This window comes from Euleptes europaea, chromosome 8, assembly GCF_029931775.1.
Source record: "Euleptes europaea isolate rEulEur1 chromosome 8, rEulEur1.hap1, whole genome shotgun sequence".
NCBI classification, from domain to species: domain Eukaryota; kingdom Metazoa; phylum Chordata; class Lepidosauria; order Squamata; family Sphaerodactylidae; genus Euleptes; species Euleptes europaea.
In genome coordinates, this window is record NC_079319.1 from 889,476 (window position 1) to 914,144 (window position 24,669).

Genomic DNA, 24,669 nt, shown 5'->3' on the forward strand with positions numbered 1-24,669 from the left:
CCCTGCACAATGCAGGAAATCCACAACTACCTCCCCCCCCACACACACACCTAGTGACCAGAAGATGGCCAAGATGCCCTCCCTCTCATCATCTGCCTGTCATCTGGAGTCGAGCTGCAATTCCGGGGGATCCCCTGGTCCCACCTGGAGACCGGCATCCCTACTCCCAAGAGGGGCAGGAGGAACCACAGCAGGGGGGCTCAGAAGAATGGATGCCTTCCCCCCCTGCCAAAGCCTGAATAACATCCATATGCATACAGCCCCTCTCTGCCCTCCCACAACATTGCCCCCAAGAGCTTGGGGGGGCCCCCTAGGGGCAAGTCTTCATGCCGTTTCCTGGGCCAGGCGATAGTCCCAGACGCTGCCTCTCTCTGCAAAGGGTCTGCCTCTGGAGGGCGTGCCCTGCCCCTCGGTGGCTGGCGCAGGCTCAGTGGGTGGTCCGAAGCCCCCTCCTCCAGGGGTCTGCAGGCGGAAGATGTCCTGGAGGGAAAGCACAGGGCAATGCCGTGAAGCCCAGCTGGGTCAGTTAAGCAGGGAGGGGGGAGCGTTTTTGCTCCGCCGGGGGTGGGGAAACCGTCTGCAGCAGCCTTACCCCCGGAAACACGGCCACGGACGTCTTGCCTCCCAGGTTGAGGGTCCGGCCATCCCGTCGAATCAGCAGGTTCAGCCCCGGGGAGCCGGACTCCCCACCTGCCCAGGGAGGGAACAATGGAGGAGCTTCAGAGGGGGAAGGAAGCGGGGAAGGGCAGAGGCCTCCAGCCAAGGGGGTGGCTGGGGGCACAGCCAGCAGGGCATGGGAAACCCGGGCCCCAATCTCCCTTCTGCCGCGGAAACCCACGGGGTGGCCTGGAGCCCGTTGCGGTTTCTCAGCCCTACCTACCTCACAGGGTTCTTGTGAGGAAAAATCAAAAGGAAGAGAAACAAGGTACTTTAACCTGAGCTCCTTGGAGTAAGGGCGGGAGAACAACTCTCTGAGCAAAAAACTCCCCATATGTCAGTCCCCATTATAACAACCCCCCCCCCGGTCCCTGCCCTGATTTCCTGTATGCTCCCCAGATGCCACACAAATCACCTACCCTTGCCTTCCGGCCCTTGAGGGCCATATGCCCCCCAGGACCCCCAGATCCTGACACTGCCATGTGACTCTGATCCTCTCCCCCCCCACATGGTGATGGACATGATGCCGCCCCTCCCCCACTTCCCCAAGGAAGCCTGTGGCCCCACACCCCCATCTTCATCCTCAGCCCACCAACCTAACCCCAAGTATGAGAAGGTGTGGGCCTGTTCCCTTCCCCCTCCCTCTGAGTCAAGTCTGCACCCCGACACAAGCGGGGCTTTGGGGCTTGCCCTGCCCCTGCCCCACCCCCAGCCATACCAGGCCAGCCCCTCCCGTTCCACAGACGGGATGGGCAAGCTGGGGGCACCCACTCTCCCACAGAAAGGGGTAACCCCTGGGGAAGGCAGAGGGCACCGAGACCTATAAAGGCTCCTGCCCCCGAGGAGGCCCAGCTGGGCTGCCCCCCGCACACCATGCACAAAGGGAGTGCCCCTCACCTTGCAGGCCGTACGGCCGGAACGCCCGCCGCTCGCTCAGCACCGACAGGACCATCTCCTCGCGGAACTGCAGCTCCCGCCGAACCCCGGACCCGCCTCGGAACTGCCCGGCACCCCCTGTGCCTCGGGCCAGCTCAAAGCACCGCAAGACCACAGGATACCTGGGATGAGGCAGAAGGAGGGGGGCTTAACTCATTGCCACGGGGGTCCGGCACACCCCTAGTCTGCCCTGCACTGTCTCTGACCTGCCCCCCCAGCAAAGGTAGAGCCATAAAGACGGGAGTCTGACAGCCACCCCTGCCCCTTTCTCACAGAGTGCCCAGGGCCGCATGCACGCCGAGGGGATCAAGAGCCTTCAGCCCACCCCAAGTACCTTTGCCCCGTTGAGAGTGCCCCACGGCGGCGGTGATGCAGGAGGTGCAGGCTCCACTCCAGAGGACCCAGAGGTGCTCCCCAAACGCCCCCACACAAAGCTGCACTCTGGCTCCAGGCAGGAACGCAGTTGGCTCAGCCGGAGGCCTCCCCCCGCCTCCGTGCCCCCTACTACACTGGCGCCTGGGTCCCCATAAGAGTAGCCTTCTCCCAGAAGCACCCACCGCTTCTCCAAGATCTCTGGGTCGGTGATGCGGGTGTTGGTCATGTGGGTGTGCACGCCGCTCCTGCCATGCCAACCAGGGCCCGCCCCAGACCCCCCTGCCACCGTCTCGTAGTAGCTCACACGGTCGTTGCCGAAGGTGACGTTGTTCATGCAGCCCTGCAAGGAGGGAGACACGGATGGTACGGAGGTGACCCCCCTGCGCCAAGACCCCGGACAGCCCCCCATACCCCAGCCTGACAAGACGGAGCCACTGGGAGAGTCCCCTTCCCCCCCGCCCCACGAATGGTGGGAAATTGGCTCTGACCTCAACACTACAACTGGTCAATTGATTTGGGTCTTTGCAATGGCTTGGAAACTGAAGGGCCGGCATCCTACACTGCAGTTACCACTCAAATCCACCTGGAGAGGCCGTGGGGTAAAAACATTCCTTATTCCCCCCCCACCCCGCAATGGGTCATCTGAAGTCAGTCCTGCACATGTAGGCAGGGCTGGGCCAGAGAGCCCCCCCAGGGGGCGCACCCCCTGCAAAGGAGGGCAGGAAGAAGCGGCAGACCACAGCATGCCACGAGAAAGAGGAAGGCAGGGCCAGCCTCTCCTTGAGTCTCGAGCAAGGAAACCCGGCCCTGTGGCACCAGGGCATGGCCCACATCCAGCCCCCCACCGGAGCCCAGGAGCAAGCAAGCAAGGGCCGCCCTCTTTGCGCCCACGCCTGCCAGCCAGGTCTGCTGAGCAGAACAGCAGGGTGGTACTCGTGAATTTCCGGCACTGTGTAGGGGGTTGGTGGTCCCTTCCAACTCTATGATTCTATGACCTCCTAATCTGGTGGATTTCAGGTTTTCTTCAAAAACAATCGCCTTCTTTTGCACTCCGCCTCAGGCACGTCCAGACATCTATGAAGCACGGCATCAGTGGCCTCCACCTGCTTCTCTTCTGACCCCAACCCTCCCCTGCCCCCTGCCATGACACCCCTGGGGCCGTCCCAGGCCACTCTCACCTGAGAGGCGGCACACGCCCCAAAGGCCCGGAAGATCACGTCGACCACTCGCTGGGAGGTGAGCACGTTGCCCCCCACGACGGCAGCATCCAGGGACGGATCCAGGATGGAGCCCTTGGGTATGATGGTCCTCACTGGAGCCAGGCAGCCCTGCAGGGAAGAAAGGGAGGGAGAGACGCCAGGCACCCGATGGGCGGGGAAACTCCCGGTGGCCCCCACACCGGAGGTAGGACCACACCTTTCATTGGAACTGCCCCCTCGCCATCTGAGTGGTTCCAGGACCACAGCGCTGGACGTTGCTGCAGAAGTCTCTTGGGGTGTTTTCCCCACTGCTCAAAGTAGGCAGCCCCCCCCCCACCACCACCCTGGGACTGTCAAAGAGACTGGCACTATGCCCAAGTGGGGAGGGGCAGGAGGCTGCAGTTTTGTTTTGTAAAGAGTGCTTCAGCCACCCCCCGGTTCAGACCCAGCAGAACTCTCCTAATTTCAGCTTCCTTGCCCCCACCACCGCTCACCTGGTTGAGGGGGACGTCCTGCCCCACCATGCAGCGCAGGCAGTAGATGAGGGCCGAGAGGGTGATGGCCCGGGGGGCGTTGCAGTTCCCGTGGACCTCGTGGCCAGAGCCAGTGAAATCAAACACGGCCTTGCCCTGGGGAGGGGGGGCACACAGGAGACTCAGAGACCCACAGCCCCTCTGCCACCTCCCTCCCCGGTTCCATACCGGAAGCAACCAGCACCCTGCATCCTGAGCCACGGGTCTCCTCCCTCCCTCCCTCTTTTTGCGCTCCAGGCCCAGAACCGCCAAGTCCCCACTGCGCACCTCCTGGGGGTCAACGGCCACCTTGAGGCAGATGGGGGAGCCGTCGTCCATGAAGTCCTCGGCCTCCACCAGCAGGGGGCGCCCCGGCTCGCCCCGCCCCCTGGCGAAATCCCGCAGCATGTCCTGAACGGCCACCTCCGCATTGGCCTGGGTGGGGGGAGAGATGGAGAGGTGTGACACTGTGCAGGGAGGGAGATTTGGGGGGGGGCAGAGACAAACTCACCCACCCCACAAGAAGCATTGGGGGGGTTGATGTGGGGAGCTTGCTTCCTTGGCACAGGAAACAAGGAGGAGACCTCTCTCTCCCCTCAGGCTCCGTCCAAGCCCAAGCCCAAAATGCACAGGTCCAACTACTGCCCCCTGTGCTGGTCAAGAGAGGAGGGGGCTGTGGCTCAGTGGCAGAGCATCTGTTTGGCATGCAGAAGGATCCCAGGTTCAATCCCCAGCATCTCCAGTTAAAGGCACCAGGCAGGTAGGTGATGTGAGACTCCAACCTGAGACCCTGGAGAGCTGCTGTTGGTCTGAGTAGACAGTACTGAGCTTGTAGGACCGAGGGGGGGGGTCTGATTCAGTAGAAGGCAGCTTCATGTGTCCCTGTGTCCCTGAGAGCAGACTGCTGTGGACAAGGCCATGCAAAGAAGCCCGAGTGGAGGCCCAGCCGCAAGATGGCCCACCTAATTTGCGGTTGTGCGTCTGAGTGTGTATGCACACATGTACATGTACACTCTCTACCTGTTGCTTCTCACTCCAAGCAGATGACCCACTGAAGGGAGGAAAGACTGAGGCCCTTGAAGGAATCCACACGCCCTTGTTAAACTCTTCGGGTAGGGGCCATGGTTCAGGGCCAGAGCACCCCTTTGGCATGCGGAGGGTCCCAGGTCCGTCCCCTGGCAGTGTCTCCAGTTAAAAGGACCAGGCAGGAGGGGATGCGAGGGACCCTGGAGGATCACTGCCAGCCAGAGGAGACAAGATGGACTTTGGCAGCAAGGTGGCTTCAGGTGTGTCCGTGTGCTCCCAAGAGTTTTACACATAGCCTGTAAAAGTAGGCTTGGGAAGCAGGGGAGGAGCCGGTTCCTAAGAGAAGCTCCAACCCAGAAAGATTTTGCTCGGTCACAAGAGGCCTTTCTAAGCATTTTAGGAAGGTGGGTCAAATTGCTCAGGCTGGCAGAGAAGACCAACATCCATTTGGGCAAGAATTTCCCATTTCTGAGAGGGAATACTGATATGAAATGCTTTCACCCAACACTGGCAGCCAGCGTGGCTCCAGAGATAATACCCAGACAGCATAAGACATCCAACAGACAATGCAGTAGGACTGTGTGTGTTAAGTGCCGTCAAGTCGCTTCCGACTCATAGCGACCCTATGAATGAAAGTCCTCCAAAATTTCCTATCTTTGACAGCCTTGCTCAGGTCTTGCAAATTGAAGGCTGTGGATTCCTTTATTGAATCAATCCATCTCTTGTTGGGTCTTTCTCTTTTCCTGCTGCCCTCAACTTTTCCTATCATGACTGCCTTTTCCAGTGACTCTTGTCATCTCATGACGTGACCAAAATACGACAGCCTCAGTTTAGTCATTTTAGCTTCTAGGGTCAGTTCAGGCTTGATTTGATCTATGACCCACTGATTTGTTTTTTTGGCAGTCCACGGAATCCGTAACACTCTCCTCCAACACCACATTTCAAAGGAATCTAGTACAGAATGGGGTAACGTTGCAAACAACCCAAAAAGCCCTGCTTACGGAACAACATACCGTAATACAGAAGAACACAATGCTGTGAAAGCCAGCTGATGTTGGCCACAGACTGCAGCCCCGTCCCCTAGTGAAGGTGTCCTCCTGAACACGTCGGTTTTGCAAATACTAAGGAATGACCGTACATGTGGGGGCCTTCCTGGCGTCTTCAGGCAGTCCATTCCAGAAGGTGGGGCTGTCATTCCAGGGAATGCACGGGGAAGGGTAGCTGCTGATCTTAGCCGTCCACAGAGCGACATCCTCTGAAGACTCCACGGCAGCAGCTTTGCTCATATGAGCAAAACTCCGATTTTACAGTTTCTGGAGGGCAGCCCCGCCTTGGTCTGCAGTAGAACAGCTTGATTCAAATCCAGGAGCACCTCAGAGACTAACCAAGTTTTTGGGGAACCCGCTTTCGTGAATCAGAGCTCCCTTTGTCAGTCCTCCCAGCCCTGTCTTCTACCTTTCCCGCATGACGGTTATGTTGTACCTTAGGCGGTTCTCTGTTTGCATTGCTTTCCACTTCCACAACCCGAGCCCGGTTGCTCAACCTGTCTAACTAAATTGTTTGTTTGCTTTTCACTTTCTCAGTGAAAAAGACAGGCTGTAAGTGAAGTAAGTGAACAAGTCGAATTTCTACTTTCTAACATACAACACAAACAAGCACACCCATAAGAACTTAAGAAGCCAAGCGCCAGCGGCAATGTTTTAAACGCCCTTTAAAAATACTTTCTCGTCTCTGGTATAATGGGGCAAGCTCAGCCCAGGAATCTGCCTGGAAGCCATTCCCCACAGAGCAACTCCACCCGTCTTAGCTGGGGCACCTCCCTCTGCCGATGGCTGGGCACAGTCGCTCAGGCCAAGAGGTGGAGAGGTCGCCTTCTCCTGGGCCAGATGGGCCACTCTGACGACTGGCTCATGGGAAGGCATTACTCAGGAGCGAGAGAGGGTCAGGAAGAAATTATGCTCACATGAAGCTGCCTTCTACTGAACCAGACCCTTGGTCCATCTAAGTCAGTATTGTCTACTCAGACTGGCAGTGGTTCTTCTGGGTCTCAGACAGAGGCCTTTCACATCACCTACCTGCCTGGTCCCTTTTTTAACTGGAGATGCTGGGGATTGGACCTGGGACCTTCTGCATGCCAAGCAGATGCTCTGCCACTGAGCCATGGCCCCTCCACACTGAGCCATTGAGGAATATCAGGGATATTTCCCTGCGTGTGTTACTTTTCAGTTATCCTTTGAAGAGGGGGCTGAAGGGGCAGCCAAAATAAGAAGGCCCTCTTCGAGAAGCAAAGTCTATTTCCTTTGCCCAGACACTCTGGACCGACAGTCTGGGCCCTCCTTACCTGGATGTGAGCCATGTACGCCTGCACCACCTCCAGCCCATAGTGGCCAATCAGCTCATTCACCAGGTGGATCCCCTTCTGATTGGCTGCCACCTGAGCACGTAGGTCAGACAGGTTGTCATGGAGATTACGAGTGCCACTACTGCCAGGGACCTGTCCTGGAGCCATCAGGGCCTTGGTGACCTCTGCAAGAGACAGGGGGCTTGGAAATCAAAGGGACTACAGATCCCAGAATGCACTAGGCCAAAGCCAAAGGCTGGGGTAAGGGGGGTCTCTGAATCTCTGCTGGACAAGGCGCATTGCCCAAAGGGTCCTGAAGGCCATCTGTCTCCCAGCCCTCCTCGTTGCCCCCAGCTATGCAAGCACCCACCTTCCTCTTGGAAGACACCATCCTTGACTAGCTTGAAGGAAATAAAGACGGCCCCCTCCTCCCGCAAAGAGTGGGAGTGCGGGGGCATCGAGCCCGGCGTGATGCCCCCGATGTCTGCATGGTGCCCCCGGCTGGCCACAAAGAAGACGGGCCTCGGCTCTCCTGGCCAGAACACCTGCGATGGGACAGGAAGGTGGCTGATGCCACGGGCACACACAACGCCAGCAGAGCAACCAGCCAAGTTCCTTGAGACGCACGTTCCCCAGACCTCAAGGGGCACAGCACCAGATCTGTCTGAGGGCTGGCAGAGTGTGTCCGTAGGAAGGGCAGGAGGCACCGGCGCGTGGGCTGTCGGGCCTCAGAGCGCAACGCCAGCCCCAGGCAAGGCCACTCCACCCCCTGAGGGGCGTCTCGGCGGCTGCACAGAGAACCGCTCCGGCAGTCGGCAGCTTCTGGCCCGGTCCCCTCCCAAGGTGACATGCTGACTCACCGGAGTGATGACTGTCAGGTCCGGCAGGTGACTGCCCCCTGCACATGGGTGGTTGCTCAGGATCACATCCCCCTTGCGGAGGTCAGAGCCCAGGTGCCGGATCTGGAAGGGCACCAAGGGAGAAGGAGGCCTGGGAAGCCGGGGCCCACAGGACGGGAGGATGCCAGGTCAAGCCCAGAGATGGGAGGGCCCCCAGGTCCTGTAGGCCACTTCCCCCCTCAAAAGGCTAACAGAGACCAGACTCCTGCGTGCCGGAAGCAGGGGTGTGCGGCAGGAAATACGCCCCCAGAGCGTGCGCTTGCATCCCTCAAGCCAGCGAGCCAAGCCACATGTCCTCCCCCACCACCCTGCCCTGGATCTCACCCGCTGCTCCATCCTGGAGGAGGCAGACAGAGCCCAGGGACATGGAAAGTCCTTCCCGAGGAACTTGCAGCATGAAACGGGATTCCTCGGAAGCAGGGCCTGCCCCGACTACCCAGGTGAGCCCTAAGATTGGGAACCCCCAACCTTTGTGAGCCCCTGGGGCACCTTTGGAATTCTGACACAGGGGGAGGGGCACAAACCACCCAATGGCCGCCATGGGAGGCGGAGCCACACACAGAGAGGAAAGCCCAACTGCAGCGGACAAGAGGGGTCATTAAAGATACCCTGGGAAAGAGGGGTGAGACAGAGAACGAAACCAGCCCCGGGGTGGCAGCCACCCCCCCCCCCGGAAACCCCGTCCTTTTACTCTGCACAGCCAATCAGATCAGAATCCCTGCTGGGCAAGAGCCCCGCCTGACTTCACACACTTTCTAAAGACACTTGGTGGGCACCAAGAAAGGTGTTGGTGGTGGGTACACCATGTTGGGGACCCCTGGCTTAGGTGCAAGACCCCAGAGGCCAGGACTCCTGGGTCCCTCCCCCAACGGAGATGAATGAGATCGAGTCAGGAATGACCCCAGGATACAAGGGAGTGCCATGAGCCGGGCTCCTTACCTGAAACTGCACCGTCTCTTGCATGGCCCCCAAATGGACCGGGATGTGGGGGGCATTGGACACCAGCCCCCCCTCCGGCCCAAAGAGGGCGCAGGAGAAGTCCAGCCTCTCCTTGATGTTGGTGGAGATGGCCGTGCGCTGCAGGACGCGCCCCATCTGCTCTGAGGGGGGAAACAGGGTCACCGAGCGAACTCCTTGGGCCGAGTGGACACCTGCGCGGGAGCCACGGCCCGCTCCCCCCTCCCTTGAGTACCTCACTCACCTGCGATGCTCATGAAGCGGTGGGAAAAGATGGAGAGCTGGATGGGGTCAACCTGGGGGCCGATGGGATGGACCACCCCGGACTCCACCGTGATGCAGATGTCACCGAGGCGGGTCACAACCGCCGTGCAGCCCGGCTCAACCAGGATGGTGCTGGGGGGACAGGAAAGGCAACCGTCACCCCCCTCCCTGCTTCAGAGCCATCACAGGTGTTCCACCCCGACCCTCGCCTCTCCCCATCCTGTCTCCCCAGCACACATGAGCAGAGATCAGAGTCCGGTCTGGGACAGAAGACACCCCCCCCACTCGCCTGTTTTGATCAATTAGGATGCTGGGGCCGGGGATGGAGTGGCCCCAGGAGAGATCCTCCAGTCGGTAGACTCTGGTGTCCTGGTAGCCCCCCTCGAAATAACAGCGAGTCACCTGTGAAGCCAAGGCAGAACCACAGAGTGGAAAGGGGCCGCCCGGGCCAACCCGCCCCCCTTGCTTGACACAGGGTCAGCCTAGAGGACAGTGAGTGATTCAGACGAGGAATCTGCTGCCGGAGTGATGGTCACAGGCAGAGGCGGCTTTGAGAGGGGATTAGACAGATTCATGGTGGACGGGTCTATCTGTGGCTGCCAGCCACGGGGACTAAAAGGAACCACCATGTTCAGAGGCAGTCAACCTCCGAATCCCGTGCCAGGAGGCAACATCAGGGGAAAGCCTCGGCTTCGATGCCCTCTGGTTAAGCAAGCAGGCAGCCTCCACAGGAAGCGGAGAGAGCAGTTCTCACCACAGAGGGGAGGGAGCAGAGGGGTCCTGCAAGGATTGGTATTAGGACTGATGCTGGGTAACCTGTTCATCAATGGTTTGGCATTGGGGAGAGCAGCGCGGGGGCGGCTGCGTGGGAAGCAGTTAGGATTTTCCTACCCATCAGGCAGTCACTGGCTCCCCCCATCTATCGGTGGGCTTGAATTTTTAAATATCCTTTTCTTTCCTTTATCCCTTAGAAGCTCCTTGATCCACTGATCTTGAGAAGCGTACTTTAGATCTAACATTTGAGGGATATAAGGACTGAAATAAATCTTGCCACTGACAATGTAGCCTTGGGATCTCTGTCACTTAATAAAAAAGGGCATTATGTCAGACACAGAGGCATTAGATTTATATGTTAAAAGGGGAAAGATAAAGCGTGATCGGAGTTCCTCATAAAAGCGGCATTCCAAGAGGGCAGGAGCTGATGAATCAATAGAGCCAGGAGAGCAAGGACAGGTCCTGTCTGGGTGTGGTATATTCAAAATTCTGCCCTGCATAACCACAGAGGGGTTAGCATTCAGTCTAGCTAAACAGAAGGCTCTAGAAATACAAGGAGTTGTCAGATAGTAAGTATAAGCAGGCAAACCGCGTGGTGGTGGTATTCCGAAAAACTGAGATGCGGCGAGCATGAATAGTAGTGCTGTTATAATCAAACTCTTTAACACACTTTTTAATTTTGGCGAAGGCTTTAGTTTCCCCAAGATCTAATAACATATCCTGCAAGAAGTCCAACAATGAAAATTTCTCATCTAAGATTTTTTGCCATGAGGATTTAAAAGGGTCGTGCTTCAGAGAAGCATTTTTAAATATCAGCAACTGAATATTGTTAATTCAATGTAACATTAGAACAACGTGTTTATTGGGTTCTCTGAATTTCCAGTTTATCTTTTTTTTTTTAAAGTAAGCCTCTAGCCCTCTAGGTTTTGGATATAAGGGGGAAAAGGCATCTCTTATAAATGAGGGGACTACAGAGTTTTTAAAAATATGAAAGCTTGAAATTCAGAAAAACATCATACATACTGTTATAATGTTGTATTGATATTATGAAATATAACATACATTTGTTCTTGTAGGTTATCCGGGCTGTGTGACCGTGGTCTTGGTATTTTCTTTCCTGACGTTTCGCCAGCAGCTGTGGCAGGCATCTTCAGAGGAGTAACGCTGAAGGACAGTAGACACTGTCCTTCAGTGTTACTCCTCTGAAGATGCCTGCCACAGCTGCTGGCGAAACGTCAGGAAAGAAAATACCAAGACCACGGTCACACAGCCCGGATAACCTACAAGAACCAAGGAACTCTGACTGTGAAAGCCTTCGACAATATAACATACATTAAAAAAAAACGGAAAATGCCCCAGTGGCCCAGGGGAAGGGGGGGATGGCCAGGCTGGGGGGCTGAAGCAAGGAAACAGTGGGGAAACCTGCCCCACTGTGCTTTGTCAGCAGTGGCACGGGCAACTGGGACCCTCCCCCCACCAAGAGGGAGGGGCCAAGACCCACAACCACCAGAAACCCAGCATGTGCGGCAGTTGCCCCACAGGGTGGGAGAATGGGGGCCCAGAGTGGGGGAGGGGGAAAGAGAGAGAAGAGGCCCCTCACCTTCCCCATGCGTGGGGCCGCTCGGCTGGCCGAGGCTGGCTCCTCCCGGCCCAGCCCGCTGGCGGCGGTGCCCCTCACCCGGATGTCATCCACCAGGACGGCTCGGCCGGGGATGGTGAAGCCGAACTCCTGCAGGTACCTGAGGGGTCCAGCGCCCAGAGCCCGGTTATTGCCGTGTGCCCCCCTTCCTGGCCCTGGCCTGCAAGGGGGGAAGGGGGGCGCTCACCTGGCAGCAAAGGAAGCCCCAAAGTCGCCGGTGCGGCAGGAGGCGGGCGTGGCCGGGTGGCCCTTCGCTGAGCACATGAGGGCGCAGTCCGTCCGCTCGTAGCGCAGGTGGAGGAAGGCCTCCGTGCTGATCTGGGCTCTGTGGGGACAGGCGGGGGAGAGCAGGGAAGGGGCTTCCAGCCAGACCCTTCCCCAGTCACCCTGAGTGCCGCCACAAGGGCAGCCCAGGGGTCCTCCTCTGCCCAGACAGTGCCGGGGCTTCGGCCCTCCGCCTCCAGGCACCCGCCCCTTGGGCTGCGGTGGCCTCGGCCAACCCCAACTTCCCCCGCTACTCGACTGGCGTGCCCCTACCTGGCAAAGCCCTGGGCCACCAGAGCCCGGACACACTCCTGCTGCAGGGCTGCCACACGCTCGTCCAGCCGGGCGTAGGCCTGGGGGGTGTAGGGCAGGGCGCAGGGCTCCTGGGCTTCGTGCACCACGTCTGCCAGAGCCAGCCCGTAGGCCGACAGGATCCCGCTGTACCTGCACACAGCAGGAAAAGGAGGAGGAAGAAGAGACGGTTTTTCTATGCCGACTTTCTCTACCACTTAAGGGAGACTAAAACAGGCTTACAATCCCCTTCCCTTCCCCTCCCCACAACAGACACCCTGTGAGGGAGGTGGGGCTGAGAGAGCTATAAGAGAACTGCAACTAGCCCGAGGTCACCCTGCTGGCTTCGTGTGGAGGAGTGGGGAATCAAACCTGGTTCTCCAGATAAGAGTCCACCGCTCCAAACCACTGCTCTTAACCACTATGCCACACTAGGGAGGGGCATGTCTCGCCTCCCCTTCTGGACCCCTACCCCAATTGTCCTCTTCAGGGCCCTTTGGGAGGAAGCAGAGCCGGGGCAGTTCTAGCCCTGGCCTGGTGAGGGGCATGACAGCCCTGCCCCCTCCCCCATCCACAACCTCCCTGCAAAGACCCACAGGCAGCCCCCCCCTTCTCCCCTCCCGGGCCATGCTCGGTGCACGAAGGACCCCAGTTTGGGCTCTGCAGGGGAAGCAGCCTCCGTTTGGAGGGCAGCAGAAATCATCCCCTGGAGCTGCTCCCCCACAAGGACAACCCAGCGGAATTACGAGTTGGGTCTGCAACGGTTGAGGACCCTCGGGTTGGGCTGGGGACAGCCAGACGGGAAGTGCAGGAGCGGAGGCTGGAAAGCACTCTGCACATCCCCAGAGGGTCATGTTTTTCAGCATCCAGCAATGAATGCACTCAGGCCAGGGAACATCTGGCTTGTTTTCAGTCCCACCCTCAGTCAGGAACAATGTTTGGGTGGGGGGAGAGCCCTCCTCCGGCTCCTGCCTGAGGGTTCCAGCTTCAGCCCCCCTTCCCCCCCCCCACGTACTTGTGGATGAAGACTCTGCACATGCCCAAGGTCCGAGCGATGGCGCAGGCGTGCTGCCCCCCAGCGCCCCCAAAGCAGGCAAGCACATGGCGCGACGTATCGTGACCCCGTGCCTGCCAAGACAAGGGGAGGGCGACTGTCAGGGGCAGAACCAGACAAGGCAGCTCCTCCCCACAAACGTGTGGGGCCCGGGACAGAGGAGTTTCGGCTCAGACTGCCCTCTCAGCTGCACCTCCCCATGGCCAGCCCTAGACCAGACTCCCACGCAGGGGGCCTTCATCCTGAATGGTGGGCAGGCATCTTTTAAGGGGGGGAGGGAGGGGAGAGGTTTGGGGTTTACTAGTTCATTTTTGTTTTTAACTAAGGGGAGGGGGAAATTGTTATTGTAAGTTGCCTTGAACCTTCTGAGCCTGGAGGTCCCTGCCAACTCTACGATTCTATGAACCACGAGGAAAGGTGGGATATAAATGTTTCAATCAATGAATCAACCAGGATCTGGAAGCCCAAGGCAATGCCAGCTCTGCCCACTTCCCATCCAGGCCACAATCCCCGTCACGCGGTGTCAGGCCGGCCTGAGCAGTCCCACCCTCCTCGGCCTACTGACTGCAGAGGACTCAGAAGGGCGTGACTCTGCTCGAGGGCGGCAGGGCTTTGGCGTCCTCCTTCCGGCTGCAGAGGAAGCGACAGCAATTAATATAATGGGGATGACTTTATGGCCGCTGCACACTTTAATCAGTCCTCACGTGCTGCTTGAGAAGCGCCGCTGAGAAATACCAGAAGCATTAGAAGCAGGAGAAAAACCCTGAGGCTTCTGAGAAGGCAGAGAGAACTTCCGTCACGGCCAGGGGCGCAACCCACCCCCAGCTCCTCCGCCTCCATCCAACTCTGCTGTTTGTAAGAAGAATATAACCTCCCCCCCTGCCCCGCCCACCCTGCATTTTCAAATTACAGAAGGTGCTGCAGAGACTTCCCTGCATCAGGCTGAAGAAGAGGCTGTCCGAGGAAGGTCCTCGAGGGAGCCTCTCTTGCTTCTCCCCCCTCCAGGAGGCAGGACCATCCAGACCACTTCCAGACCTCCCCAACCCCGCAAATTATGCCCCGTGGGCAGAAGGGGAGGCACCGCCTGGTCAGCTCCCTGCTCCATTCAGCTTCCTATTGCCCGCTCAGACTGGCAGGGCTGTGAACACACATGAACCCATGAAGCTGCCTTACACTGAACCAGACCACCAAGGTCCATCCAAGTCAGTACTGTCTACTCAGACCGGCAGCAGCTCTCCAGGGTCTCAGGTAGAGGTCCTTTCACATCACCTCCTTGCCTAGTCCCTTTAACTGGAGATGCTGCCGGGGGTTGATCCTGGGACCTTCTGCATGCCAAGCAGATGCTCTGCCACTGAGCCACGGCCCTCTCTGGCAGAGAAAGGCTGTCCCCACTACCCGCTCCCTGAGAATCTTAGACTCTTGATGCCCGGGGACTGAGCCTGGTGTGTCTCCCATGTCCTGGGCACAGGCTCTACCCCTGAGCCACTGGTGGCTAGGGTTGGGGAGGAGAGCTGGAAGGGGGCCGCCCCCTTCTGCAGCTTCCCTCTGCAGTGCTCCAGCCGGCCAGAGAAAGCCCTACCTGCGTCAAGGCCCGGATGGGCCTGCACATTGCTTCGTTGGCCACCTGGATGAAGCCCATGGCCACCTCCTCCACGCTGAGGGCCGAGCTGGGCCCCAGGAAGGCGTTGATGTCGGCAGCGAGCCCCCAGAAGGCCTGCAGGGTGGCATCCCGCGAGAGCGGCTGGTCCTCACGCGGCCCAAAGATGCAAGGGAAATACTCGGGCAGAAGACGGCCCAGGCACAGGTTAGCATCCGTCACAGTCAGGGGCCCTCCTGCAAACCACAAGCAGGGGAGTGAGGGGGAGAGAGAGAGGATTTAGGTACCCACTGCCCCCCCCCCATGCCAGCCCCTGCCCCCACACACCACAGATAACTGGGCTGCCTTACCTTTCCGGTAGCAAGCGGGGCCAGGATGGGCCCCTGCCGACTCAGGACCAACCACAAAGAGCCCCGACCTGATTCAGATTCAGATTTATCATTAATATGGCACAGCCATTGAAATATTTATATCAATTATAGGACAGAACTAAAAAATACAATATCTAAAACTATGGGATATATTAATTCTTAACTAAATTAAACAAATTATCGTTAGCTAAAAACCTCAGATTGACATAACATTTTCCATTCTAGGTTAGACAGCCAGGCCCCCCAGCCTTCGTCTGACGGATCTTGTAAGTTGCAGCACAGAACTTAGCTACTGGTTTCATCGTATGGGCTGACCCTTCTTCCCATAGGAGATTCCTCAGCCTCTCTTCCTCAGAGCTGTCCTTTGTTAGATTAAGGAGAGGGGAAATTAGCTTAAATCTTGCTTCAGGGCGCGGAGGAGCCGGAGGGCCTTATTGCTGGGTCACGACTTATCCAAGACCCAGAAGGGTACGGGGCCCTGAACGGATCTCGGGGAGCTGGGTCAGGCTGTTGCCCCTTCAGCGCTGTGCCCAGGAGCATCCGGGGGCCCCCCGGAAGCCAGGCTCTCAGGGCAAAGGGTTTGGAGTGGCGGGGTCAGAGGCCTCAAACAGGCTGGTGGAGAAGAGCCGGTGGCCGGACGCGAGGGGTGCAGCTTAGCACGGCGGAACAGATAGAGCTGGCCAACGCCACCACCCAGCACGGGGAAGCCAGGCCAACCTGAAGAAGAGCTGCGAGCCACCCCCAGCGGCCACGGTGTTGATGTCTAGTTGTGGGGCCTGGATGCTGATGCCGGCCGTCGTGGCCTCAAAGACGTGCTCGTACTCCCCTGCGTAGCGGCTCACGTCCGTGGAGGTGCCTGTGGGAGAGAGCAGGTCAGCTGCCCTGCCGAGCGAGGGAGGCCACCGTCCCGGATCACTTGCAGCCTACAGAACTCCCATCTGATGCCCCAACTCAGTCCTGCTCCGCTCTTTCTCTCCCCTGCCAGGCGAGAAAGCCCCTTCCAGGCTGGCTCTTCCCCCTCCCCTCCCACGCAGCCACCACTTACCGCCCATGTCAAAGCCAATGACCGGCTGCCCGTCCTCCTGGCGGTAGGTGGTGACAGCGTAGCCCACGACTCCGCCGGCGGGGCCGGAGAGGATGGCGCGGGAGCCACTAAAGGCATCCATGGGCGTCAGGCCGCCGTCAGAGCGCATGAACAGGACAGGCACGCCCTGCGGAGAGGAGAACAGGGAGAGGGCTTGGCCAGGGTTGATGGGCCCGCCCCTCCCTGCCCCAGGGCCCACCAGAGGGGTCAGGCGCCTTTCCCCCTGCAAGACCCTCCTGCCATGTGCTCGGATGGAGTCTCAATTCCTTCTCAGCCAGGAAACTCTTGAGGAGACCCTGCCATAGGTGAGGCCAGGCCGACCCACCTCAGAAAGGGAGGGAGGCAACCCCAAGCTCCCTGCCCAAAGGGTGGTCTGCAGGCCTTTCCCTGCCCTGAGCGGTGGCTTGTTCTAGGAAAGAAGTCTCAATATTTGGCCCCCAAACAGGCTGGCTGCTCTTCATTGCTGCTCTCCTTAGAGTTCACTGTCTGTCTTGGCCTCTCTCTAGTGCAGCTGCTGGCCGACCAAGAGGGAAAGTGAAAACAGGTTTAAGGCAGGGGGGTCAAACTCATTTGTTATGAGGGCCGGGCATGACATCAACGTCACTGCGTCAGGCTGGGCCAAGCGTACCATGAAATGTAATGCCAGGTACTGGAGATACAAACTTTATAGAAGACACAGGCAAAGCCAATTAATTATATTATTTTTTACTTAAAACACAAACATGCTTAACACAATAACACTCTTACAGTATTTTCTTTTATTTAACCGTCTTTGATCACTGACACCTCGGGACTGGGGGGTGGGGGTGGCGGCTCGCAAGCCCAGATTGGGAAGGGTGTGTGTGTGTGGGGGGGCTGCCTTGGCTGGTTTGTGGGCCAGATAAGAGCTCTCAGGAGCCTAATATGGCCCCGGGCCTTATGTTTGACACCCCTGGCTAAGGTAAACACAGAATTACCATGTGCTGCGGGGTTCCTCACTGCCCCCCCTCCCATGACCCCTTTGTAGAAGCAAGAACAGCCACTCTCCGAGGGCCTCAGAGGCTTGAATGGTCACCAAAGGCAGCCCAGCGTGTCTCCTGGGAAGGGCGGGGCTTGGGCTGCTAGTGCCTCTGCGGGCCATTCATGGTGCACTTTTCGTCCACCAACTACTTTAGCTACACAACAGTCCAGCAAAGTAGGTTACACATTCAGGGTAAGAGAGCCTTCCCGTTGCCACAGAACTAAAGAGGCCGATGTTGCCACTTCCAGGAGAGCCCACCCCCTCCAGAGGAGACTCCCCCCTTTCTCACCTGGAGCTGGGAAGCAAAGCCAGCCCGAAACCCTTCCAGGTAGCGGCCGATGCAAGGGGTGAGGTAGGCGTCGGCACACGCTGTGTAGCCACGGGGCACTGCCCGCACCATCGGCATCACCTCGGAGGAAAGCGACACCTGCTGGAAGCCGAGGGCCCGGGCCAGGGTACCCACCTGCCGCTCATGGTCCGGCCACCTGCCAGGGACAGACGAGGCTCAGCGGGGCCAGTCAGGCTGCCGGGCACAGCAGAGATGGGGGGTGCCCCTTCCTAGAGAGGCACTGGAGAACCCCAAATCAGGACTGCGTTGGCCCTGAAGAAAAAGACGGCACCCCCACCCCTTCCGTGGACCCTCCAATGCCTTGCCTACTCAAGGCAGCCAACAGGCCCCCCCAGGCAGCACTGGGGTAGAGGGGGAAGGCGCACCACCCAAACATCTAGGCCCTGCACCCCACAGCCCCATATCCGGGGACTGGCGTTCATCAGGCACCCAAAGCTGGTCCCTTGGCAGCTTCTGGTGCAAACTTCATTTTTGGCTGCAAGTGTTGAAAACACCAACACCATAAATGGGGGGAAGGGAAAAAGTGGGTGTACGGAGACAACAGGGGAAGGCGCCAAGGGGGGAACCCCCTCCAAGAGAGCTCATTCAGAGATGCAGCGCACCCTCGAGCCTGTCTGCATCCCCTTCCTCTCAGGGCACAAAAAGGATTCGCCGGCCTCTCTGAATCGCCTTTGATGCACTGGGGGGGGGGGGGTCCTGGCTGGACACCCACTAAATATTCTGCTTGGTTTATTTATTTCTTGCGTTTCTTGTCCAGCTTTCTCGAGGACACTCAAGGTAGACTGCAGAGTTATAACAGACGATGCAAGGAAGCAAGTCTCTGGAGAGGCAGCATTTTGGCTTTCTAAATAAACGCTGCAGTAATACTCAGCCGCTCAAGAGCCACGCATGGAGGGGCCGTGGCTCAGCGGTAGAGCATCTGCTTGTCATGCAGAACATCCCAAGTTCAATCCCCAGCATTTCCAGGTAAAAAGGAGCAGGCAGAAGGCGATGTGAAAGACCTTAGAGAATTAAAACTTTAAGTAACACTTCATTACTCATTATGCTCCCTGCAGAATTCCATTTCACCTCTCTGTATTCCCTTTTTGCAAATGCCCTCCTGAACTCTTTCGTTTTACAAAATTATCAGAGCGGGGGGGGGGGGCTCCTGACAGCAGGCCGTTCCGCCCGGTGGGGGCCACAACAAAGAAAGCCCGCCCCCACAGGCTGCTGTGGTTTTTACCCTCTTGCAGGGTGGCCCCTTCAGGAGGCCCTGCCCAGCTGAGCGGAAGAGGAAGAAAGGAGACGCAGCCATGCTGCCCCCATCTTTTTTCTTCACAACCTCCTTACGCACGCATTGCCGAGCATGAATCTGCTTTACGCATCTGACCAAGCAGACTCTTTTCCATTCAAACTCAGGGACAAACGAGACATGCAGAGGTGGTTCCAGGTTCCCTGCAGCCCCAGAGCAGCTGGGGCTGGGGGGAAGAAAGGCTGTCAAAAAATAAAGGAGAGCGGCAAGCTTAGGAAGAGCTCCTGCTCCCCCACCCCAGCCATGCCCTGCAGCTGCTGTGTTGCAGAAGGGAACCTGGATCCAACTCTTTAAAAACCAGCCCATCTAGCTTTGAGCGGCCCGCTCGCCCCCAAAGTACTGCAGGACTCCTGCTTACTTCTGCCTCTCTGAAAGTTTTACAACAGAACCTGCCTCTGTGGAATTCCTGGCATGTCTGTCTCCAAATCCATCCCTGGGACAAACCCGCTGCAAGATCAACATGGGGCCGGCCTTGTGACTTGGCAACTCTAGGGATCGAGCTGCCAAAGGGGAATTTTTCCCCGGGCATTTTCCTGCTGGATTTGCTCCTCAGCCTCTTTTGTCAACATCGAATCTTAATTCTTTCTCTGAACAGGCCTTGTTGCATAACCAAGATTGGATAGAGCTTCGCTCACATTGCCAGAATGGGTCTGGCAGGGAGAGAAGCCAACCCGTGAATCTGGGGCCTCGCCGTAGAAGTTGTGATCCCTCAAGGGGTGGCTGGCATGGCACCAACTGGGATGGACTCACATCCCTCTCCCAACACGCCCAGGCACATACACTGGGAAAAACCTGCTTGGTGGCTTTCCTGAGATTTGCCCCCTTCTCCAGGCTGCAACGCAAGAACAGGCCCCGGCTTGCTCCTCCTGTGCCTGCAGACCAGCGGCTGGCACCACCTCTCTGCATTCCCTTACGCCAGGCTGGTGTCTGAAACAACGGTGCCGCCTCTGGGCCCCGTCCCAGGCTTTTCAAGGGCTCCACTCAGGCTGAACCTGCAGGAGTTGCTGATGGGGCAGCACTAGTAAAGGTGCGGAGCTGTTCAGGGGCCCAGGGAGCCCTCCCCTCCTCCTGCTCCCCTTCCTGGTGTCAGCGAGCCCCTCCACCCAACCAGCGAGCGGAGCAGGCCTCCTCCGCTGCGCTTCAGGTGCAAAACTCACGCGTAGGAGTGTAAAAGTACCACTGCCAGACTGCGGATCCCCTTCGCCAAGAGCTCCTCCAGCGGCCCCCGCAGGGCATCTGGGTCCAGGGGTCTCTGCACCACCAGGGAGTCACCCGTCAATCCTGGGCAAAAAAGCAAAACCGAACACGAGTCCTCATCTGGCCCCGACCTGAGCATTCGCCCTCCTCAAACCCAGCCAGGACACAGCAATCCAACCCACGCCCAGCCCTGCCCGAAGCCCTGAGCACCACCCCAGGCCCACGGGCCTCGGTGACATCCGGGCTAGATTATGTTAGCACACTCCGTACAAGACTGTCCTTGAAGGCAGTTTGGAATTCAGTAGGGGCATAATATGGCTGCACGTGCCCTCGCTAAAGTGTGCTGGTACAGGACGCAAACCCAGAGCCCGCTCCGCAGGCACTGGCTGCCCACTGGCTTCCAAGATGCTGGTTTTACCCTTTAAAGCACCAAATGGTTTGACTCTGGAGCATCTGAAGCCTGGGCACTGTGCCTGTATGAACGAGCCCAGGCCTTGAGATTTGTGCCTGGTGCTGGCTGGGACACCCCCCCACCCCAGAGGGCTTTGTCAACCCTTAAGCCCACAGCCTGTGAATTCCCTTCCTTAGAGGTGAAGTTGGTCCCATCGCTACAGGCCTGCCAGAGTAAAGTGGAGATACTTCTTTTCCAGAAGATCTTCAAATTGGAGAGAAACTAGGATGCCAGTTCTTCCAATATTTACTCCCCTGAGCTTCATGTTCATTTTTTATGACTGCTATAATGAGACAAGCAAGAGACCCATGAGGACTGGTGGGGGGCACCTCATCTCTATTTCCTCCTTCCCTGGCAGCCCACCTCCCTTTGTTGCTTCCTTCTCTCCCTCCCTTGCAGTGATCTCTCCAGGATCAGATGAGCAGGCCTATTCTATCAGGTGCTTTGGGACACAGGCAGGACGGTGCAGTCTGACCCAGCGTGGCCCTTTCTTATGTTCCTACGTTCCCTTGCGCTATCACCTGCCCCACGCCAGTCTTCAGCTTTCCCTCCTCTGGCAGCCTCTCCCCCTTTCTTCTCCCCACCCACCTTTTTGCGTTCTCTCCCTCCCCCACTTCAGATTCTCCTTCTCATCTACCCCTTCCCTCCCTTCCGTTTTTGCTTTTTTCATCTCCCCCCCCCCCACTCCACACTTTTGATAGACAGAAACCAAAGCTTGAAGTGCCTGGTAATATTGCTCCAGTTGCCTAACAACCCCCAACAAGCCATCAAGATCTGAGAACGTAGCCTCGTGGGATTTCAGCAGGCACACGTCCCTTCAAGCTACAGACGTTGTTTCAATTATCGGGGGGCGGGGGGGGGGAAGGGTTAGTCCTCACAAAGTTTGCTTGCTTGCTTCAGATTTCCCTGCAAACCTGGGAGCTCCCTCTGAGTTACCCCTGCTTGTCCTTGGCCCCACCGTGTGCATTTTTTGATCTGCGCTCTAAGGCCCAGTTCAAAATGAGATGAGGATTGTATTTCAACTTACTGAGAACTACGAAAATTATTTTTGGAGAGAAAGGCTGTGTAGAAATACATCAAATACAGATGTGGTTACCTGTGACTGGCTGGCTATTACCAAAAAGCTGACATCCCTCCTGATGAAGTACCACGCGCTCATCCACTTCCACGACCACTTCGTACAGCACCTCTGGCACCGACACAGCCTGCGAAGAGGGGCAGAGAGAAGGTCCGGGGGGGGGGGGTGAGTAGGTGGGAGTCAACTGGCAGTCAGTATAGCAAGAGGAAAGGTTAACCCTCCCCTAGGGCCACAGCAGATATGCAAGGAATGCTGCAGGATGCATAGCGCCAGCTTTTGTGAGCAAGCTCTTAAAATTGTTTACCAGAATGGAAAATCCCCTTCCTACTCACAGGTGTACAAAAAGTGAACAAACACCTGATCCTTCTACTACTGTGGGGTGGAACAAGGCCGGGCAGTTAAAGGGCATTACGAGAAAATTAACCCAACGTGTTCCGAGGATGCTCCCCGGGCCTTACAAGTGAGCCCCGGGCCTGCAAAACAACCTCATGCTGGCTTAAGTCTGGGAACGAGAAATAGAAGCAGCTACTTTCATGCAGTGTTGGGGGATCCCAAACTCCTGACAGGTGGCAGGACTGATGGACAGCTGCAGATGCTTTTGTGTGCACACTGGGGAGGGGGGCTTTGGGAGGTGTGGCAGTTCCCACGGGAGCCAGCAACGGAACCACCACAGCCATCCTAAAGAGAGGCGCAAGCATCCGGAGTGAGTGCGAGCAGAGGGGCCCTGCCACTGCACACGGCTGATTCGGAGGGTGGAGGAAACGTCACCCACAACAAAAGCACAGAGCCGGGTCCCCCGACTGGACCCCTTTGGTTTGGAGCAGCTCCTGGTACGTCTCCACCCGGGATGATCATCCTTCTGCGCTGGGTTCTCCGAGAACTTCCTGCTCCCCCTGCCGGCCGTCCTCCGCAAAGCGGGCTCTTCGAAACGCATTAAGCAAATCCTTGGAGGACGGATTTATCGGCAGCGATTGGCCAGAACGCCTAAAGCTGACGTCCAGCTTCAGCAGCGGGACCCCTCCGAGTACCAGGAGGGAGAGAACTACAACTTCCTGCCCATAGCCGAATGCTGCTCAGCTCACTGGACCCTGCCCCGATCCCGTGGGGCAGTCACTGATTCCCTTCTGGGGTCAGCCCTGGTGCTCCAAGGCCTGCCCCTCAGGGGAACAGAAGGGAGTGGGGGGGGGCCAGGACCCCCTACCCCACTGAGGTCCAGCGGGAGTCAAATGCAGAGCGACTGTCCCTGCTGGGAGGGAGGGAGATGAGCAACAAGCCCACGGGGTGTGTGGGTGGGGAGGGATCCAACATAAGCAAAGGCCACCCAAAAAAAAGGGACAAGAGAGGGGGAGGGCAGGGCCTTAACCCTGGGGAGGCATCAACCCAGCCTTCTCATGAGCATTTGTTCCAGTGTGCTGGACACGGCCACACCACCCCCATGTGCCCGGTGGCCTGGAACGCTCCCTCTCCCACCCCACCAGCCAATCCCAAGAGCGGCTCAGCCCCCGCCCCCAGGGGGGTTACAAACTGGGGGGAAAGCCAAGGAAAAGTCCAGGAGCAGGGAGAGGGGCCCCGCCCCAGGCGCACACGAGCCCTCGAGGGGACTCCGCGTGGAAGGGGGCCGGGCACTGACCAGGTCGAAGATCTTGGGCCGGGCCTGGGTGCCCACGTGCAAGAGGTCCCGGAAGCCCCTGGTGATCAGCAGGGCCAGGCGCTCCCCCTTCCTCTCCAGCAGGGCGTTGGTGGCCACCGTGGTCCCCATGCGGATCCACTCGATGTGGGATGTGTCCAAGGGCTGGTCTTGCGGGAACGGGGTGCCACACTCCTGCGGGGAGGAAGAGCCACACGCCTCAGCGAGGACCACCCGTCTCCACCACCCACCCCCAGCAGTTGTCCAGGGAGCAGGCCCTCTGGCCAGTACTGGCCATGGGCAGATGGGGACCCATCCAGCGTGAGGTCCAGTGTGGTGTAGTGGTTAAGAGCGGTGGTTTGGAGGGGTGGAGCCTGATCTGCAGAACCGGGTTTGATTCCCCACTCCTCCACATGAGCGGCGGAGGCTAATCTGGTGAACTGGGTTGGTTTCCTCACTCCTGCAAACGAAGCCAGCTGGGTGACCTTGGGCTAGTCACACTCTCTCAGTCCCACCTACCTCCCAGGGTGTCTGTTGAGGGGAGGGGAAGGGGAGGCGATTGTAAGCCGCTTTGATTCTGCCTTAAGTGGTAGCGAAAGTCGGCATAGAAAAACCAACTCTTCTTCCCCATCCATCCATCCATCCATGCATGCATGCATCCACCTCCCAACCCATCCCAACCACTTCTCCTTGCCATAAGACCGAGGACAGGAGTGCTGTCGTTTGCCCCAGCAGGGGAGAGGCTGGGGGGGGGGGGTGGCTCTGCCCAAACTCTGCCTTGAAGCTCCCCCATCGCTTCCTGGCCCCAGGGGCCGCCCGCTCTCTCGCTCTCTCGCTCTCCAGCCAGGCTTTCCCGCTGGTTTGGGTCTCCGAGGGGGGCCGCTGCCGGTCCAGCAGCCTCGAGGGGGGCGGGGGGGGGTTTCCTGGGCTTAGCCTTCCGCCACTGCAGGGCGAAGCCACTCAAGGGAGGCTCCAAGCGGCTGGCGATCCCCACCGCAGACCCCCTGCGGGGTAGGTGGGGCTGCGAGAGCCGTGACTGGCCCCCGGGCACCTCGCCTGGCCCCGCCTGGCCTCACCTGCTGCAGGATGCGTCGGATGCCCTCGGTGGGCGCGTCGCGGTAGTGCTCGGGGTCCTCGGACAGGAGCTTGAGCGCGCGCACGCGCCCCCGGGGGCCGCGCGCGAACACGTCGGTGAAGGTGCCGCCGCGGTCGATGGCGAACTGGAAGCGCGCGGGGGGGGCCATCGCCACGGGGAGGGGGGGCGCCGTCGGGGCTGCTGCTGGTGCTGCTGCTGCTGCTGCTGCTGCTGGTGCGGCGGAGCGGAGCGGCGGACGCCCCCGAGCCCAGGTCCCGGGCAGGCCCCGCCCACAACCGCCACGCCCCCTTCCCTGCCGCGCTGTCGGGAGCACGAGGCGCCACGCCACGCCCCGCCCGCC

The 24,669-nt window shown here is 58.5% G+C and overlaps 1 protein-coding gene across 1 annotated transcript; it reads right to left on the reverse strand.

The window, feature by feature from the left end:
- Positions 1–324: 324 nt before the first annotated feature.
- OPLAH (5-oxoprolinase, ATP-hydrolysing) lies at positions 325–24,477 on the reverse strand. The gene is made up of 26 exons (XM_056854582.1): positions 24,310–24,477; positions 23,237–23,428; positions 21,625–21,733; positions 20,038–20,161; positions 17,530–17,725; positions 16,202–16,367; positions 15,874–16,012; positions 15,136–15,203; positions 14,768–15,021; positions 13,150–13,262; positions 12,117–12,287; positions 11,767–11,904; positions 11,541–11,679; positions 9,456–9,568; positions 9,147–9,298; positions 8,885–9,045; positions 7,907–8,008; positions 7,417–7,591; positions 7,047–7,231; positions 3,968–4,114; positions 3,662–3,796; positions 3,147–3,296; positions 2,151–2,308; positions 1,555–1,715; positions 593–690; positions 325–480 (listed from the first exon to the last, which is right to left on the reverse strand). Exons 1-26 carry the CDS (start codon positions 24,475–24,477, stop codon positions 325–327), a joined length of 3,870 nt encoding a protein of 1,289 aa, XP_056710560.1.
- Between the last annotated feature and the right edge of the window lie 192 nt (positions 24,478–24,669).

Bases quoted from the DNA above. Each gene is read 5' to 3' on its own strand.
- OPLAH (XM_056854582.1), bottom strand. From the start codon at position 24,477: ATGGCCCCCCCCGCGCGCTTCCAGTTCGCCATCGACCGCGGCGGCACC. The intron at 7,592-7,906 runs GTGAGTCAGCAT...GTCCCATCGCAG, and splicing joins ACCTGACAGTCATCACTCCG to GTGTTCTGGCCAGGAGAGCC. The intron at 1,716-2,150 runs GTGGGTGCTTCT...GCCTCATCCCAG, and splicing joins CCAGAGATCTTGGAGAAGCG to GTATCCTGTGGTCTTGCGGT.